This window comes from Phaseolus vulgaris, chromosome 3, assembly GCF_051622355.1.
Source record: "Phaseolus vulgaris cultivar YP4 chromosome 3, ASM5162235v1, whole genome shotgun sequence".
Taxonomy (NCBI): domain Eukaryota; kingdom Viridiplantae; phylum Streptophyta; class Magnoliopsida; order Fabales; family Fabaceae; genus Phaseolus; species Phaseolus vulgaris.
Genome location: NC_143500.1, coordinates 5,871,852 through 5,889,315, shown reverse-complemented (window position 1 = coordinate 5,889,315; position 17,464 = coordinate 5,871,852). Strand labels below are relative to the sequence as shown.

At 32.1% G+C, this 17,464-nt stretch overlaps 2 protein-coding genes and 1 long non-coding RNA gene across 15 annotated transcripts; 1 reads left to right on the top strand and 2 right to left on the bottom strand.

The window, feature by feature from the left end:
- Nucleotides 1–5,419: 5,419 nt before the first annotated feature.
- On the bottom strand, nucleotides 5,420–8,631 carry LOC137806322 (uncharacterized). Of its 13 annotated transcripts, XR_016519597.1 has the most exons (7): nucleotides 8,334–8,627; nucleotides 7,942–8,252; nucleotides 7,490–7,649; nucleotides 7,081–7,149; nucleotides 5,920–5,957; nucleotides 5,785–5,839; nucleotides 5,420–5,621 (listed from the first exon to the last, which is right to left on the bottom strand). It is a non-coding gene; the product is annotated as an uncharacterized LOC137806322 (long non-coding RNA). The 13 variants fall into 13 exon arrangements; XR_016519596.1 differs by having other exon boundaries at nucleotides 5,920–5,973; nucleotides 7,081–7,649; nucleotides 8,334–8,629; XR_016519595.1 differs by having other exon boundaries at nucleotides 7,081–7,649; nucleotides 8,334–8,629.
- Nucleotides 8,632–9,843: 1,212 nt separating this feature from the next.
- On the bottom strand, nucleotides 9,844–11,532 carry LOC137805763 (transcription factor MYB92). Its single transcript, XM_068605688.2, has 3 exons — nucleotides 11,262–11,532; nucleotides 11,026–11,155; nucleotides 9,844–10,739 (listed from the first exon to the last, which is right to left on the bottom strand). The coding sequence occupies exons 1-3, from the start codon at nucleotides 11,392–11,394 to the stop codon at nucleotides 10,064–10,066; spliced, it is 939 nt and encodes a 312-aa protein (XP_068461789.1). The 5' UTR covers nucleotides 11,395–11,532; the 3' UTR covers nucleotides 9,844–10,063.
- Nucleotides 11,533–15,077: 3,545 nt separating this feature from the next.
- On the top strand, nucleotides 15,078–16,237 carry LOC137805762 (uncharacterized). The gene is made up of 2 exons (XM_068605687.2): nucleotides 15,078–15,831; nucleotides 15,939–16,237. Exons 1-2 carry the CDS (start codon nucleotides 15,175–15,177, stop codon nucleotides 16,056–16,058), a joined length of 777 nt encoding a protein of 258 aa, XP_068461788.1. The 5' UTR covers nucleotides 15,078–15,174; the 3' UTR covers nucleotides 16,059–16,237.
- The last annotated feature ends 1,227 nt before the right edge of the window (nucleotides 16,238–17,464 follow it).

Sequence of the window (17,464 nt, the reverse complement as noted above, 5' to 3'; positions counted from 1 at the left end):
GATGTTACTTGAGGTGTCAGTCGAGATGTCAAGTTGCATAATGATATCTAACGTGAAAGCATTTATATAAAAAAAAAATTAAACTTGTCTAATTTTTTAACATTTTTAATTTTAAATATTAAAAAATATATATTAAAATTATTATACATTAAAAAATAAATAATTATATTTCTTACGATTTTAACTAAAAATTGTATATAAATATACAAATTCTAAATTTTGATTTTTTTTAATTTTATATATTATAAATTAAAAAGCATATATACGATTTCTAAATATTTTTAAATCGTATCTGTGATTGACGATTTTAATATTCAAAAATCGTATTTCACATCATTTATTCATTTTTGAAAGAAATAATATTTATTTGAAAAAATTGAAAAGAATTAAACTACCATAGTAAAAAGAACCTAGCTTATGTTCTAATGTACCTGTTCCATTATTAACCTCTTCCCACTCAGACTAAAAATAGTTCAGAACCCTTTCCCCAGTTGATTGTCTCAGAAGAAGTGATCATAGAAGGGAGTGAGAGATGGAGAGACTCGTTGAGGTGAAAAAGTGGGACTAACCGGATCGGGTAGCGGTTCGCTGAAAAAGGTGGAATAGATTGTTTATTTTAACTTGTTGGTTTGCTTAAGTCTGTTCCGTATAATGTACAGTCTGCGTTGATCAATTCTTATGTAAGACGGGCTAGAAAAATTAGTTCACAAATTCTATGCGGAACAGGCCAACCTGATTTGCTTTTTACGGATCAAGTACGGGACGAACCAATCCGCATTGTCACTCCTACTCGTTGAGTTAACTAGATAAAGTATAGAAAAAGTTTTCTACATATACATGTTTTCTTCAAAATAATATATATATATATATATATATATATGTGTGTGGGGCAAATTATATAACTGATATTGAATCATTCAAAAAAAAAAATTATCAACAATAAAAAAGAAATAAATGGAACAACTTCAAGAGTGATTCAACCCTTATACATAAAGAACAAAACACCTTACCATACTCCTACCAAGAAACACCTACCTAATTATCTAAGAAACAACCAAACTAACCACAGAAAAACAGAAAACATTAAACAATCATCCTCATACAATCAACTGGGTTCAAAATTCAAGTAGTTGAATCCAATACAAGAAAATCATGAAATAGAAACCAATTTTTAGAGACCAAAATAATTAGTTGCAATAGTAACTAAGTTAGAGACCATTTTATAAACTAAATAAAAGATTGATTTCTAAATTAGTTTCTATTATTGTTAAATAGTTTTTAAATTAGTATCTAATTAGCAACAAGGTTTTAACTACCAATTATTTAGTTTTTAAATTTGGTCTCTAAAACCTTGGTTGGTAATTAGATACCAGTTTAAAAACTATTTAACAATAATAGAAACTAATTTAGAAACCAAAATTTTATTTAACTTCTAAAATGGTTTCTAATTTAGTTACTATTGTAACTAATTATTTTGATCTCTAAAAATTAGTTTTTATTTCATGATTTTTTTGGAATGATCATTAAACGTTGAGCTTCGTATCAATTATATATATGTGACAAATTTATAACTATTCAGTGAAAAATATTTCATGGCAATTAAGTTTTTTATCCATAATTTTTTTTGTGGGAAATAATTTATGGGTAGTTAAGTTTCTTTTCGTAAATGGTCAATTATTAAATACTAAAACAAAATGAATGTTTTTTTGAAAAGGTTCTTAAATACTTGTTTTAAACTTAAATAAATGTTAGACCAGGGTTAACCATAAATCACTAAAAATAAAATGAAAACAATGAAGGCAGTGGAAAGTTACGTGAAAGTTATGGCAATAAACAACCAAAGGTGTCGGATTAGGTTCTTTGACATCTCTTTCAAATAATTTATTATTAAAAAAAATATAGTTTGACCATTTTTGAAGTCGCATACAATCCTTCATGAATATAAAAATAAATATATATAATAAAGAATAAATTGATAATTAAATAATATAAAAAAATATTAAAATAATAATTTTGAGATTTGTAATGTGGTTGTATAAAAAATTGGAGTTGTGCATGTATCATTAACCTTTATTGTTTAGCTGTATGTGCGGTTCCTTTAGCAAATGACATGCATACCCCCATTTGACTTTCAACGTGGTATTTTAGTAAATTTCAATAAGTAACAATAACAATTATAATTGCTTTTTGACAGCCAAATTAGTTTTAGACTGGAGTGTGTATAGCATAAATATTTTTCTTAGTATTTGACGTGCTATTCAATGTATTCGTACCTATACTTATTTCCATTAATATTGCTACTATGATATCATTTTTCTAAATATTTTTGGTAAATATGTTTTCTATTCTTGTATTTTTATGCCAAATTGCTTTTTTTTTTCTGTAAATACGAATTTTTTTTTTCTTAATTCAAACTTTAGACTTTCTGAATATTTATAATAAAAAATTATTGAAATAAACCATTGTCAATATTAAAAAAATCCAAAGTTTAAATTAAAAACAAAAAATTAATTTTAATTATAATAAATATATTTAACCGTGTGACCACTATAATAAATATAAATGACTTGTGCAAAGAGATCATTTGTATGTATAATTTCTAATGAATGAAGGATTTTCTGATTTATAAAAAGAGATACTTTAGGAGAGTATTCCAACCCTTATAAAAATCCTACACCAAACAAAAAAAGAAAAAAAAAGAAAAAAAAAATATGAAGAACAACTATAGTCCACATTAGTATTTTTATGTTTTTTATTTTTAAATACATATATATTAATGGTGGAGGAGTCCAATTTTTGATAATTAGAGTAGAATCTCCAAAGGGCATTGGTGATCAGTTTGTAGTCAGCAGAAATACACGAGGCAACGACTTTGATTAGTATGATTTGGTGTGAGTAGCAAGAAAAGTTATGTGTCCCTTGTCAGAAAAGGAATAGTATAATCCACCTGCTCGGTAGAAACATATCCGATACCTTTCATTTCTATTGGTTGAAGCCACGTTGCTGTTCCACATATTACCTTCACTAACTATTTCTTAATTAACCACATTCAGAATAAGTCAATTGGCTTAACCTGCTAATTTTGTTTTCTTTATCGATATTATAAATTATTTACCTAGACAATTATACAGCACCTTTTAGATAAAAAAAAAACGGAATGATATTATATTTTCAGTTCAAATAGTTTTCAAATTTTAGTCACCCATACAATCTTAAAATAAAATATTATATAATCTTAAAATAAAATATTATATACGTACTCTATGAATCGAGATATATCTGGTTCAACCTATGATTCAGATGTTACAATCACATTATCGGACACTCTTCGGTCCACTGAAAAGACATTTATCTAATTACTAAGCTTAACATACTTAATTAATCAACATGTCCAATTAATACAGGAACTTAACACGGTAATCATGTTAATTTGACCCAATATCTTGCAACATCAAACTCCACTATTTAAATAGGTTGACCATATCTAGGCCGAGATACACATTTTAATACCATGTTAATGAGGCACTTTACATTTATTTTCAGATAAAACCTTTCATCAACCGAGACATTCTCGACCAGTGTAATCCAACACGATCAATTAAATTAACATCAACCGAGATGATCTTGGCTTAAGTGAAGCACCATGCTATCATCAAAAGTTAAGCATCAATCGAGATGCTTTCGACTTGTGTGAACCGCCACGTTATCATCAAAAGTTAAACATCAACTGAGATTCTCTCGGCTTGCGTGAACCATCACGCTATTATCAAAAGCTAAGCATCAACTGACATGTTTTTGGCACGGGCGAACCGCCACACTATCATCAAAAGCCAAGCATCAATCGAGATTCTCTCGACTTGTGTGAACCACCATGCTATCAACAAAAGTCATGCATCAACCGAGATACTTTCGACTTGCGTGAACCACCATGCATGTACCACAACATAAAAACCAATCGTTGGTTGGCACATTTGCCTCGGTATCAACCGAGAAACCCTCGGTTCATGAGGAACAATTTGATATACCAACTAAATTGTTCATGACCAAGTAAAATCATTATCAAAACACCAAATACAAGAGTCCTACAATAGCTTGTACAAACTACTTGGTGCCTCTCATCCCCCAAACATACCCCAACTGAGGAGCCAACTCACTCTCGACTTGTTCCATAGCCAGCTGAGTGGCCTTGCCATGGGTATCAACACGAGCCAAGCTAATATCGACCTTATTATTACCCTTCCCGACCGAAGACTCCTTGGAACAAACCAAGGACTGACCACTAGAAGAATCCGACGAGCTTGAGGAGTAATACATGACTAACCTTGGGGGAAGCCAAACTCTCGGCACCTGGCCACTATTCGGTATATAGATAAAGCAATGAGTGGTCCCAACAAATAAGACACCCCTATTTATAGATGGTGGCAAACTAGTGAGCTCAAATATAACAGACATCCCCAACTACTAGAATGATCACGATCCAATGGTCACAACCTCCCTAACACAAATCCCAATAAGGCGTTACATAGTCGTTTGTCCAAGAAATAAGGGAACGTTCTAGATACTCCGAAGGGTAGGTGCCCCAAGTGTGGGAATTACACACTCGGTCGTGCCTCTACCATTAATCACCAAACTCTAAAGAGTTTAAACTTTTTAGGGTTCAAGCCGAGGAGTTATCAGAAGATCACATATCAAATAACTGAAAACCAATACAAACGACAAAGTTTAAACTTTTCAAGCATGGGGTTAGTGTACTGTATGAACCGAGATACACTATAAGAAAATCATGAAATAAAAACCAATTTTTAGAGTCCAAAATAATTAGTTGCAATAGTAACTAAATTAGAGACTCACTACAAAAAAAACGTGTATAATGCGGCGGTTATTTTCGTAAAAACTGACGTTTTTAACCGCCGCATTATACGTCTGTGGCGGTACCGCATACCGCCATAATTCTTGCCATCACAAAGTTTAATGTGGCGGTCAATTAAGAACCGTTGTAGCATACGCCATATTATGCATTGTATAAAGTGGCGGTTTTAAGCATGTAATTTACGTTAGTTATAAATGTCGTAATTTTCAAACTGATAAACCAATTCCAACGTAAATTGTGGCAGTTATAAACGTCACTTAATACAATATAGTATGGCATTTATGATAACCTTTATGACTGTCATAATTCAAATATTAAATATTTAATTTTATTTTTAATATTTATAATAATTTATTTAATTATGTTTTATAATTTAATTTCATATTATAATTAAATTTCATATTACAATTAAATTTCATATTATTATTTAATTTCATATTATAATTAAATTTCAATACACAATTAAGTTTCATAATATAATTAAATTATAATATAAATTAATTTCATAATATAATTACTTCATAATATAATTAAAATTGAGAAATATAATAATCAAAATATGACTTCATTTATTCAAAGAACAAAGTTGAAAATGTCAAACTAATCCAAACAACAAGTAAATTAAATTGTCAAAATATAAATTGTTTCACTTTCTAAACATATTACAACTAAATTCTCAATCCTAATTAATCTTCCTGCCTCCACTTGATCTTATATTCTGGTTGCTGATGGGAGCACCACTGCCAAGATCCTGTGCGTGGAATAAGTTAGAATATATTTAAAGTTAATTAACAATTTTTAAAAATAAATGAAAACAGTATTATAATAAAAACACATAATAATTGAAATCAGTGTCTGAAACAAACACAGCAAAATCAAATATAAACAACTCCAATACAATAATGTATACTAACAATTGATGAAAAGCACTTCAAAGACACTATCTGGATGAGGTAATGTGGCAGACCCCTGCATGATAATCAAATATACTAAAATTATAAGAATCAATGAAAAATATAGGTAACAATTTTCCTGGAGAGTGTACTAACCGATCCATCGAGCTTGCTAGAAAGTACTGTTCATCAAACTGAAGTGACACCAAACTAGTGTCAAACCCACAATAAATTACATAAAATAATAAAAAATCAACCATATTCAATTGAAGATACATGTCAAGTAGATAATTTAACAGGGAAAAAGGATGACTAACGAAGATATAGACGAAGGCATCCTAATTGTATGAGAAGCATATATGTCACCTTTGAGGTGCAATTAGGGTGAAACATAAGCACGTCAACTATAAACAAAGCTAATAGTGCAAAGAGATTTTGAACAATAACAAAAGAAATAATTAGTCCTTCAAATAAAAAGTTTGTGCAGGAACTTGAACGGTTTCACATAAAACAGAGGAAGTTACTAATGGCAATAATAATTAAATTATGAAAAGAAGTTCAATTATTAAATAAGTAAATGGGAAAACTACTAAAACATGTAAAAGTCATCCAAGAACTTGTTTATAAAGATAAAGTTCACCCAATCTTTTACCCATATTGAGCCTTAAAATGGTAACACGAGCCAATATTGTTCCTGATATAATGAAACAAAACGTAATGTACCATGACAATTATCAACTAATTAGTTTGCTTTTTCTTAATGATGCAATTGACATGTGACATGTCCTTGCTGGTGAACACATTAAGTTTTAAATAAATTCCTCAACTAATAATATCAAAGAGCCAAATACAATTACCTGTAAACCTAAGAGATTAAAATAAAAAAAATTTAAGTTATAGTGAGATAATGTTAAAATTGGGTGATGTGAAACTACTACTCTATAAAGATGAATTCAAAAATCCAAGACAAGATCTTGTTTGAATATGAAAAGATGACCATATTTTAAATTTATACAACTAGTACGCATTACTAAATAGAGACCTCTAAATTACATATTAAATACAATTTATGGGATTATTTTTTCAATCACTAATATAGTGAGAAGAGTAGTTTAAGGACACACATAAAACCTTGATTGTGGGTTATGTCAGTAATCTGTAAATGAGCTTTTAAAGTATCAACAAGCATACATCATTTGACACACTGGCAAATCTTAATTTTCAACTTTAGCAACCAACATCCAACTTAAATATTCTTAGTATGCACGGTTATTAATTACCAATGTAATTTGAGAGAAGGTAAGAGTATCTCATTACCCAAAACTTCTTTCCATTGAACAGTGAATTGTTTTTCAAACTCCTCTGCTCCCTTCAGCAATGCCCATACTAGAAGTTTTGTATCCAAAATCAACATTAGTGATCGGGTGAAACTTTAATTTTGATTGGAGAGTATCACTGAAGTCTAAAGTACCTTAGGAAACTACATAAAAAATTATCTCGAGTAAAAATTCTACCAATCAGATTTAAGTACACAGGGAATTGCACCAATCATCTAACATGAGATAAGTTAGACAACCCTTCAACATAAACATGAAGATGCATTGGAAATCATATATTATTAATAACACTTTTCAATATACTGTTTTTCTTTTTAATTCTTTAACCAATATCCCAATTATCATTTGCCTTAAAAAAGAAAGAAAAGAAGAGGCGACACAGACAAAACCTGTTCAAAAGCCATTTGGGGAGAGATCCTCTGTCGACAATAGAAAGTTCCTAGCCGCAGCATTCACAAATATATCAATCCTTCCAAAATGCTTAAAGGTTGATTCCACTGCCCTCTCTGCATCCTCTTGCTTCTGCACATCCCCCTCAAACCCAACCGCCTAAACCACAAAAAAATTCACATCAATAACCCATTCACACTTGCCGAAACATAAAACAAAATTCAAACATTCAGAGTCAGGATCAGTTCAAATGACCAAAAAGTCCATCAGTTTAATTTTTCCTCCCAATTCATAAAAAAGACATTATAAACATTTTTCTATACCAATTCATAAAAAAGACACCATTAAAGACAAATTGAAAGAAGAAAGCAAATTGAAAGAAGAAACTATGAAAACAAATAGATGGTACCATCATAAGCTATAATAAAGAATATAAAAAAAGTATGGTTACCTAATCAATGAAACAAGACCAAACACCTGGTGTGCGTGACAACGTGCAGAACCATCTCCCATCTTTTATTCTTTCTCTCAAGAAACTCACCTAGAATTCATTCCAATTGCGATGACCAGGTCGCAATTGTAGTGAGGTTGGAGACCGACACTGAAGCAACAACAACGTAACACGCAGTCCACATGCCGCTACTCAGCAACGAAATCGAAGGTGAAGCTGTGGCCATTGATGGACAACGAATTGGAAACCTTCTGAACAGTGGGATCTCCTTCGTCCTTGTCGGGACAGAGCGGCGTCATCCTCACGATAACCTGCGACAAAGGCAAGAAGAGAGAAATCGGAGTTAGATAGAAGGCATTGGAAAGTAGAAAACCCTAATAAGAGAAACCAACCTTGACACCGGAATCGGAGGGCGCCGAGAGTAAATTGTTGGTTGGGGCATCGGCGGCGATGGCGAGCTTGCGCTTCAGAGGCTTGGAAGAGGGTGGTCTCGGGGACAAAGGGCTCTTGAAATTAGGAGGGGAAGGGACAGCGAGATTGGGATCAGAGGGAGGGTCATTCTCTTAGGAGGGTTTGTGCTTGTGAGAGGGGCGAGGTTTAGCGGAAGGAGAGGGGGTTGGCAAATTTTGGAGAATGAAATGAGGAAATAAGATTTTGGAAAGGAAAATTTTTGAGTAAGTGTGGGAAATGAAATTTTATGGGAGGGAAATAAAATAAATATGATGGAGGGAATGAAAGGAAATTTGTGGCGTTTCTAAATGATGCATTTTGAAGGAGAATTGTGACAGTTATTAAGATGTCATAATATACGGATAATTGTGGCGGTTTTTAGTAACCGCCATATTAAAACCGCCCCAACTTACAAGTTTTTTTGTAGTGACTATTTTAGAAACTAAAAAAAAAACTGGTTTCTAAATTAGTTTCTATTATTGTTAAATAGTTTCTAAATTCATATCTAATTAGCAACTAAGGTTTTTGCTACCAAATTTAGAAACTAAATAATTGGTAGTTAAACTTTGGTTGCTAATTAGATACCAATTTATAAACTATTTAACAATAATATAAACTAATTTAGAAACCAATTTTTTTTTTAGTTTCTAAAATAGTCTCTAATTTAATTACTATTGCAACTAATTGTTTTTGTCTCTAAAAATTAGTTTCTATTTTATGATTTTCTTGTAGTGATATATCCAATCAAACCTAGACTCAGGATGTCTCCATCACATGACCGGACAGCCCTGGCCCATTGAGAAAACATCTTCCCTACCACAAAGATTAGCATACTTAATTAACCAACAGTTTGATCATATCTAGGCTAGGTACGTATTTTAATAATATTTGTTATTCTCAATCACCGAATACAGAGTACCAACTTGAACATCAGATGACCTTTTGCAAGTATTTCATACTCTAACCAAAAGACTAGGAGTCGAGACCTATCAGGTACGTACCGACACTAAGGTGTTCGAAAAAATGCATGCAATGAAAGAGACGCGACATTTCCGACCCATATATACAAGAATATTACATATATTTAAATAAAATTAAAGAGGGTAGAGTGTTAAAATGATAAACTCAAAAACCTTTTTTACAACTTGTAGTTAAACCATCCAAGCAAGACGTTGGTGTAGTTGAGAATTCTATCTACTGGCTTCCTCTCTATTGGAAATCTTGCGTCACTTTGAACATTGATCTGTTCGATACCAAAAGATGAAAAAAAATTGATTGCTGAAATAATTTTTCTTACTGTTATCCAATTACAACTTAAAATAAATTATTGATGTTAACATTTAAAAACTTAGCAGGTGAGAATGTAGATTCGAATAGATTGGTTTAGACTGCACATAATAATTTTATTTTTCATTTATTTTCTGCTTCTGAATAGAATGATCACTTCGTTCCTTCTCTCTTAAACTTACTTATATTGAAACGAGACCATACTTTGAGACAAAGCAACCAGAGACATTGTATGCATTCATGAAAAAAAATTAAAAAATTACAATAATGAGTACCATGCATTTACTCATAACAATGAATTTTGTAAACAACCAAACACATAGAAAATTAATAAACATTGTAAGACAATAGCACTATATTCATGTCTGTGTATAGTAATCTCAAACTAGGAAATCATTTTGAACAAAGGGTCCTCTAGCAGGATGTCTGGCCAATTAATGCAATTATCTTCCACATTAGTCAATGAAACCTCCAACGTCACTGGTGGAACCACATGGGAAGAAGGAGAAGAAGGGGTAGTGCTTGAACACGAGAAAAGCCAGGGAGATTTAGGGTAACTTTCTCCTTGTTGTAATTGAACCATGTTCTCATTACTTAATGGTGCTTCAACGGAACAAGAAGGTGGTGTTTTCAACTCAGGCATGTAAGAGAAAGGGGTAGAAGACATAGCACTAGTATCATTTGAAACATTGACAGTGTCGTTGTTCATCATGATGGTACTGTTTCTTATACTATTAACTGTATTAAGATCAGCTTCGGTGAATGAAGCTTGTGGCTGCAAGAGGTGTTGCTGTAGGCTTTGGAGCCTGGCTAATTGGATGGTCTCTTCTTGAAGCCTTGCAAGGCTTTGTTCCCATGGCTGATGGTGATGGTCCAAAAGTTCTTTCAGGTTTGCCAGTGCTATGAGATGAGACAAGCCTGAGAGGATATCATCAGTTCGAGGCTGGTGTGTCATTGGATCATAACCCATTTGAATCAGCTTCTTCTTCAGATGAGTGTTCCAAAAATTCTTGATTTCATTATCTGTCCTACCAGGTATGTGACTTGCTATTGCAGACCATCTACTCAAATGGAGAAAAAAATTTGAATCACATAAGCTTCAAAATTATTCATATATATAATTCATTTTCTCATCCATTCTACCAGACTATTACATATAATTCAAAATTCCTGTGCATAATGCAGAAAAAATGGTTTTCTAAGACGAATTTATGGAGTCAATAAAGTAAGGATATACTATATAAATTAATGGAAAATACATAAAATAATCCATAAGAGAAGAAAGAAGTATTATTGATATTATTAACAAATGCCATAAAAAAAGTACTAGCTAGTGTGAATATCTACTTGTTTCCAAGGATGGCATGGAGATCCAGAATTGTTTGTTCTTCTTCTTTGGAAAACTTTCCTCTTTTAATGTCAGGTCTCAAGTAGTTCGTCCACCTTAACCTGCAACTTTTGCCACACCTGTTGAGTCCTGTTACCAGAGAGAAATGATCACCTCTCATGAATTATGTTAGAGACCTTACTAATCATGATTAAAGCATTAAATATCTATATCTATATATATAGTATTACTATACCTGCAAGTTTTGGAAGAGCCCTCCAGCTTGCATGACCATAGTTTTGAATGTGGTTAACAAGCTTCTGATCTTCCTCAGGTGTCCAAGGACCCTTCTTCAAACCACTTTCTTCACAGCATGGAGATCTTCCCATCTCTATTATTTTAAGGTATGTCTTTCTTCTTTGTGCTGTCTTTCCAAGAAGGGAAATTTGAACACTTCCTTCAAATTCAAATGTTGTGTAACCTAAAGTGGCAGCTACTATTTATAGGGCGAATATATGGTGTGTTAGTGACCCACAAGGTTTCAATTAATAGAGTTTCAAACTCATCATTTACCCAAAGCAACTGTACATTTTCTTATATAAAACTACATATATAAAACCTTTGTCAACCCATCAGTCGTTGGTTACTGCAGAAGTAAACCACTTTAAACCAACTTGTACTAGTGTTATTAGTTTGAATTAATCCTTAAGTTTGAAACCCTAATGATTTTTCTTACTATCAGTACCTCAAAATTTTAACACAACCATTGTATACTGTGACTTCATCGATCGTAATTGTAATGCGTTAGTCACATATTATACGTCATATTTTCTACAATATTAAAGATCCTAATTAAATGTATTCACAACTCAAACTCAACTCCTAGTGAGTCTTAAAATTATAGCTTGGTTATACTTCAGGAACATGGCAGTGTTGAAAAGACAATTAAGGTTGAGAAAAATGATGTTTGAAGCTCATAAACGAATTTTAAAATGAAAATGAAATTATTTGTTCATGTAACACGCATATGATATCCAATTTAAAAAATATTTTTTTGAATTTCTAACAATTCTATATTACGATTTGAATACACTTTTATAAAAAAAACAAAATACAATAATTTTTTAAAAATTCAAATTTATGTACAAACATTTAATCCTTTTGAACCAGCTATAGAAAAAAATCTTTCTATCACAAAGAAAAAACTTTGTCATACTTATTCATATAAATCTGTCAATTTATATAATTCGTAATAATATAATATATAGAATCGTGTTCATTATTCTATATTTTGAAAATTATACGTTTTCAACTGTTTATTTCTGTGTCGTCGTGTTGAATTTTCACTGTGATAAAGTGAAATCTGAATTTAAAAGATAAAATCTGAATTGATGATCTATATTTAGGTTGAAATTATATTTAAAACATGGATTTGAGATTAAAAAAATGTGAAATCAGACATACTTATTATTAACCCGGATTGATCCATTTTCAACTTAAGTAGACGTTGGTTGTCAAAATGGTAGCAGTAACAAAACGAATTGAGTGATGTCACGTACGAAAATGTTGATGATTTTGCTATAAGAAAAGAAAAAGAGGGAGCATAACCTTTAGTAGAGCTAGTTAGACGAGAAGTTGGTGCAGCAATATCTCTAATTTTCTTACCCTCTTCATAACTCACTTTGCTTTCATATACTTTATAAGCCATTAATGGGTTCTTTAATGCATTCTTTGGTTCTTTCTTCTTTGTCTTTGTCTTGTATTTTTAAGAGTAAGCTATAACTTTATCGTCTTTTTTCCTATGGAAAGGAATGATGCCGTGTTTTCTTTGTTAACCGCGAAAATAATTTACGCGCAAATCCACTGTGTAGCTTTTCTTCAATAGATGCTATGGTGCAAAAATTGGAATGATATTGTTTTTTCGTGAAAATAAACACTTATATTATTAATTTTGAAAAAAATAATATTTTAAGTTTTTACGTTTAGACTATTACTCTAAAATTTTTAATTTGGATGGACTAACAAATTAGAAGAAACATTTGCAAAACCTAATAAACTTCAACACAATAATCTAATTAAGATAAACACATTGGATTTTGTGGAGCATAATAGCAACGGTAGAAATCAGTGTGTGCACAGAATAAAGACAAACCCTATACACGGAGGACAAAGAATAAGATAGAGTGAAAGAGGAAAGGAAATATAAAATTGAATCTATTCAATAATACTTCACACGTGTGCCTTAGTCACGGTGGTAGGAGTACATATATAAAAAAGTAGAAACAAAATAGAAAAGGATTACATAATGGGTCAAGCCCAATAGAAAAAAAAATAAAGCAATAAAGCCCTTTAACACCCCCTCTCAAGCTGGGAGTAGATGTTGCACATCCCCAGCTTGGATTTTAGTGTCTGGAACTGATGTGGTGGAAGAGGCTGAAGATGTTAGCTATCTATGTGGTGGAGGTTACGGGAAGTAATTTAATAAGGTCAACTTTTAGCTTTTCACGAACTAGGTGACAATCAATTTCTATATACTTAGTGCGTTTGTGAAAAACCTGGTTAGAAGTAATTTATATGGTCGATTGATTGTCATAGTAGAGAGTAGCTGGTTGTGCAAAAAATGAGATAGAGATTTGTGAGAAGATAGGTTAACCACTGGAGTTCACAGGTAGTGGTGACAAGCGCCTTGTATTCAGCTTCAAATGAGCTATGAGATATGGTTTGTTGCTTCTTAGACTTCCAAGAGAGGAGTCAATTGCCATGATAAATGGAGTATCCAGTGATGGACTTGCGAGTATCAGGGCAGTGGCCCAATTAGAGTCGTTGAATCCACGAAGCTGAAGAGAATTATTTAGTTATACTATTAATAATAACATATAATTATAAATAATAAAAATAATAAAATAAAATTATAATATCAATAAAACATATATAGTTATATAAAATAATAAATATATATAATAAATATATATTAATTTAAAACAAAATTATTTTCTATTATAATTTTAATTTTTATTAAAAAGTAGAAGTAATTATTGATATTATATTAGAAAAATTTAAATAACTCGACCAACACAACAAAAATAAAAAGTACGGATGACATGCGAGAGGCGTTATGTGGGTCGACCCGCAACCCACTATTAAAGAGTGCAAGATGAGCTCACTAATCCTTAGGTCTGTCCCGCATAACTCGTACTCCATGTGGTCCAACAGTGGGGCGAAATGAGTTGACTCGCTAACCGACATAAATAAAAATGTAATTATTTCATTTTTTTTGCAAAAAAATCGTATCGCACTAATCATTATTGCAGTGTGATCTTTATTTTATTTTATTTTTAAAAAAGTTGAATTCAATGTAATAAAAAAATAAATGTTTCATTTTAATCGTCTCGAGTTAATATCAAGAGTGATAGTGAAAAAAATTAGTCATTTTCATTAAAATATTTTGTAGCAAAAGTTTGATGAGATACTCTTATATAGAAAAATAAATGCAAAACAAAACTTTAAGTTTTTTTAATCAAGCCTTCTAACAATCTTCATACTTAAATTCATATTTTTATCTTAACCGAAGATAGATAAGATTTTAATTTTTCAACACTAAGAATAAGATTTTTTATAATTATAAAATTAAAAAAAAAATTCTTATAGAGACTGGTCCGCAGGTCTGAAATTACCTCTTATATGAGATGAATTAATAAAATGAACTCACACTCCTTATGCAAAACACATATATGTAAGATAGGATAACACATACCCTAAAACCAACTTATAAAATAATATTTATATTTACTTATCTAATATAAGATTTACAACCAAATCAAATCCTTAAACTCTTAAATCTTGTAAATTTTAAATTCTGAAAAAATATTTAATTATCAAATTTACCTTTAATAAATAATTTAAAAAGATATCAACAAATAACAACAGACATATTTAGGATCAAAAATCCCAATCTCTGAACTTCAAAACCGCCTCCAAATTACACTTCTCTTCCCTCTTACCATTTACTGTTATATAAACTCCCGAATCCTCTTTTTTCTCACTTTTCCTCACTTTTCAAATACTACAAACACTCAAACCTTTCCCACTCTAAAATAATTTCAGCTTCCTCAATCGCTGCTTCTTCTTCTTGCTTTCCTTTTCTTCTTGGCACGTCTCGCTTCCGCCACATGGCGTTGCGCGGCTCGAAAGATAAGACAGAAGCCAAGTCCATGGCGCCGGCGACTACGAGGCGATCCACCCCCCTGCACAATTTTACGTTGCCGTTCTTGAAGTGGGGAACTCAGCGCAGAATGAGGTGCGCCACCGGAACTAACGCCGGAGCCAGTGGTCGCGGGTTTTCGGTGTCGAACTCCGACGAATCAACGGCCACGTGGAGCGAGGCGCCGGGTGCAGCGAGGGGTCAAAAACGGAGACACGTCGGCGATGGCGAAGATATCGCGGTGGTGCGGCAGAGGCTAATCCTTGATCTCAAGACCGAAGCGGATAGAATGAAAGACGCGATTCTACAGAGCGGGGAAGAATCCATGAGGCCGTGGAATCTGCGGAAGAGAAGAGCGAAGGTTGAGGCTCTGGCTGTCGCTCCCGATGATTGTGGTCGCAAAGTGTTGATCGACGATAAGAAACGAAACCAGTCGCCCGCGACGAAGGACGACGGCGCGGCGAAGTTGCCGCAATTGAGAAGCCGATCCGACAAGACGGAAAGAGTGAAGTTCGATGTGCAGCTATCAAAGAAAGAGATCGATGAAGATTTCATGGCCATTCTGGGCCAGCGCGCTCCTCGGAGGCCCACTAAGCGGCCCAAACTCCAGCAGAGGATGTTGGATGTGAGTCGCATTTGAAATCTTTAAATTTTCTGTGCAGTGCTGTATATTAGGTTATCGGAGGATTTGATTTGATTTAACTTAACGCCGTTATTTTTACTTTTGTGCAGACGCTTTCACCTGGGTTGTGGTTGACGGAGATTACGGCCGATATGTACAAGGTTGTAGAAGTCGCTGATAATACGAAGGTGCGCCACCCTGGGAAGCGGAAAGTTGACGGAGGATTTTGATTTAGCCCGTGTATGTGTTGATGTTTTTGTAGTAACCAAAATGTGCAATTCATTCATCTTAGTTCATTCTTTGTTTATAAGACTAATAAAGTTTCTTTCGCTTTGAATTCTTGTCACCAAAGAGAACACTGTAATTAGCTCACTTAACTCAAATGTCACAATTTTATTGTTTCACTTCATTTGCTAGATGTTCATTCTTACTTCAACTTTTAATCATGTTCATGTTTATGTTCACTTTTATGAATTGAGAATTTTCTACGTGCATTTTCTGGCTCTGAGACTGTCTCCATCACACCACCTGCTTCTGTTTTAGGGTATTGGAAGTGTCATTTAGTTCCCTTTCTTGTTTTGCCAATGAAGATGCTACTTCCAAACTGGGGATTAGGTCAAACAAGCAGCAAAATTTTTGTTTCCAAATCCCCATTACTGAAAATTGTAAACTATGCGCAGAAAAGTGAGAAGGGAGGGAAAATCTCTGATAATTATATAATATAGAAAATCAAAAAACATATTTTGTAATAATTAGATGATATAGAAAATAAGAAATATAACTTCAAGAAAATATATTAATCTTTCTTGATAAGATATTACTCTTTATTGCTAAGGATATTTAGTTAGATGAATATTTTTTCCATGAGAATTTGGTCTTAATGCTGCGAAGATTGAATTGATTGAATAAGAACAAGATTCTCTCTCTCTCTCTCTCTCTCTCTCTATATATATATATATATAATTATATTATATATATAAGCCAATTAAATTGCTTCTTATAGTGAAATTACCAGTTTATGCTTTATTATTAATTCAATTTATTGATTGGTTTCTTAATTAACAAGTCATCTCAAATAGGACAAAATCTTATACTCTCTCATTCTTGTTCTTGTGATATTGTAAACGTTTGTAATCCAATTAAACTAACTAACTAATCAATCATATTTATATTAGATATATCACAATTTATAATCAATAGTAACTAATTCGAGTAATTCGAGACATAATAATTGCATATCACCATATCAACATACTTCACAATTTAAACTTCTTTCTAATATGAATATTATTAAAAGTTTATAACTAATCCAACATAATATTTTATTTAAGACAATACTGGTTTAATTACTCAAATATAATTATGTTTTTAATTATAAAGAACATAAAATCAGAAACTTTATTATAATTAACTCAAATGGTCAATCAATTGCCTGTCATAAAAGAAATATAATACTCAATATTTATTCTTAACAATAACATTCATATTGATAACATGTTCAATAAATGTTGAGTGGTAAATCCTTTGTTAAATGGTCAACTAGCATAAGTTTTTCTGTTAAGGAGGTTTATGAGTTTATGGGATTCGATCCATTGGTGTTTGTGACTACGATAAAAAGAAAGAGGCTTTTGAGGAA

Bases quoted from the DNA above. Each gene is read 5' to 3' on its own strand.
- LOC137805763 (XM_068605688.2), bottom strand. From the start codon at position 11,394: ATGGGAAGATCTCCATGCTGTGAAGAAAGTGGTTTGAAGAAGGGTCCT. The intron at 11,156-11,261 runs GTATAGTAATAC...CTCTGGTAACAG, and splicing joins GGCTCTTCCAAAACTTGCAG to GACTCAACAGGTGTGGCAAA. The intron at 10,740-11,025 runs GTAGATATTCAC...CCATTTGAGTAG, and splicing joins CATGCCATCCTTGGAAACAA to ATGGTCTGCAATAGCAAGTC.
- LOC137805762 (XM_068605687.2), top strand. From the start codon at position 15,175: ATGGCGTTGCGCGGCTCGAAAGATAAGACAGAAGCCAAGTCCATGGCG. The intron at 15,832-15,938 runs GTGAGTCGCATT...ACTTTTGTGCAG, and splicing joins TCCAGCAGAGGATGTTGGAT to ACGCTTTCACCTGGGTTGTG.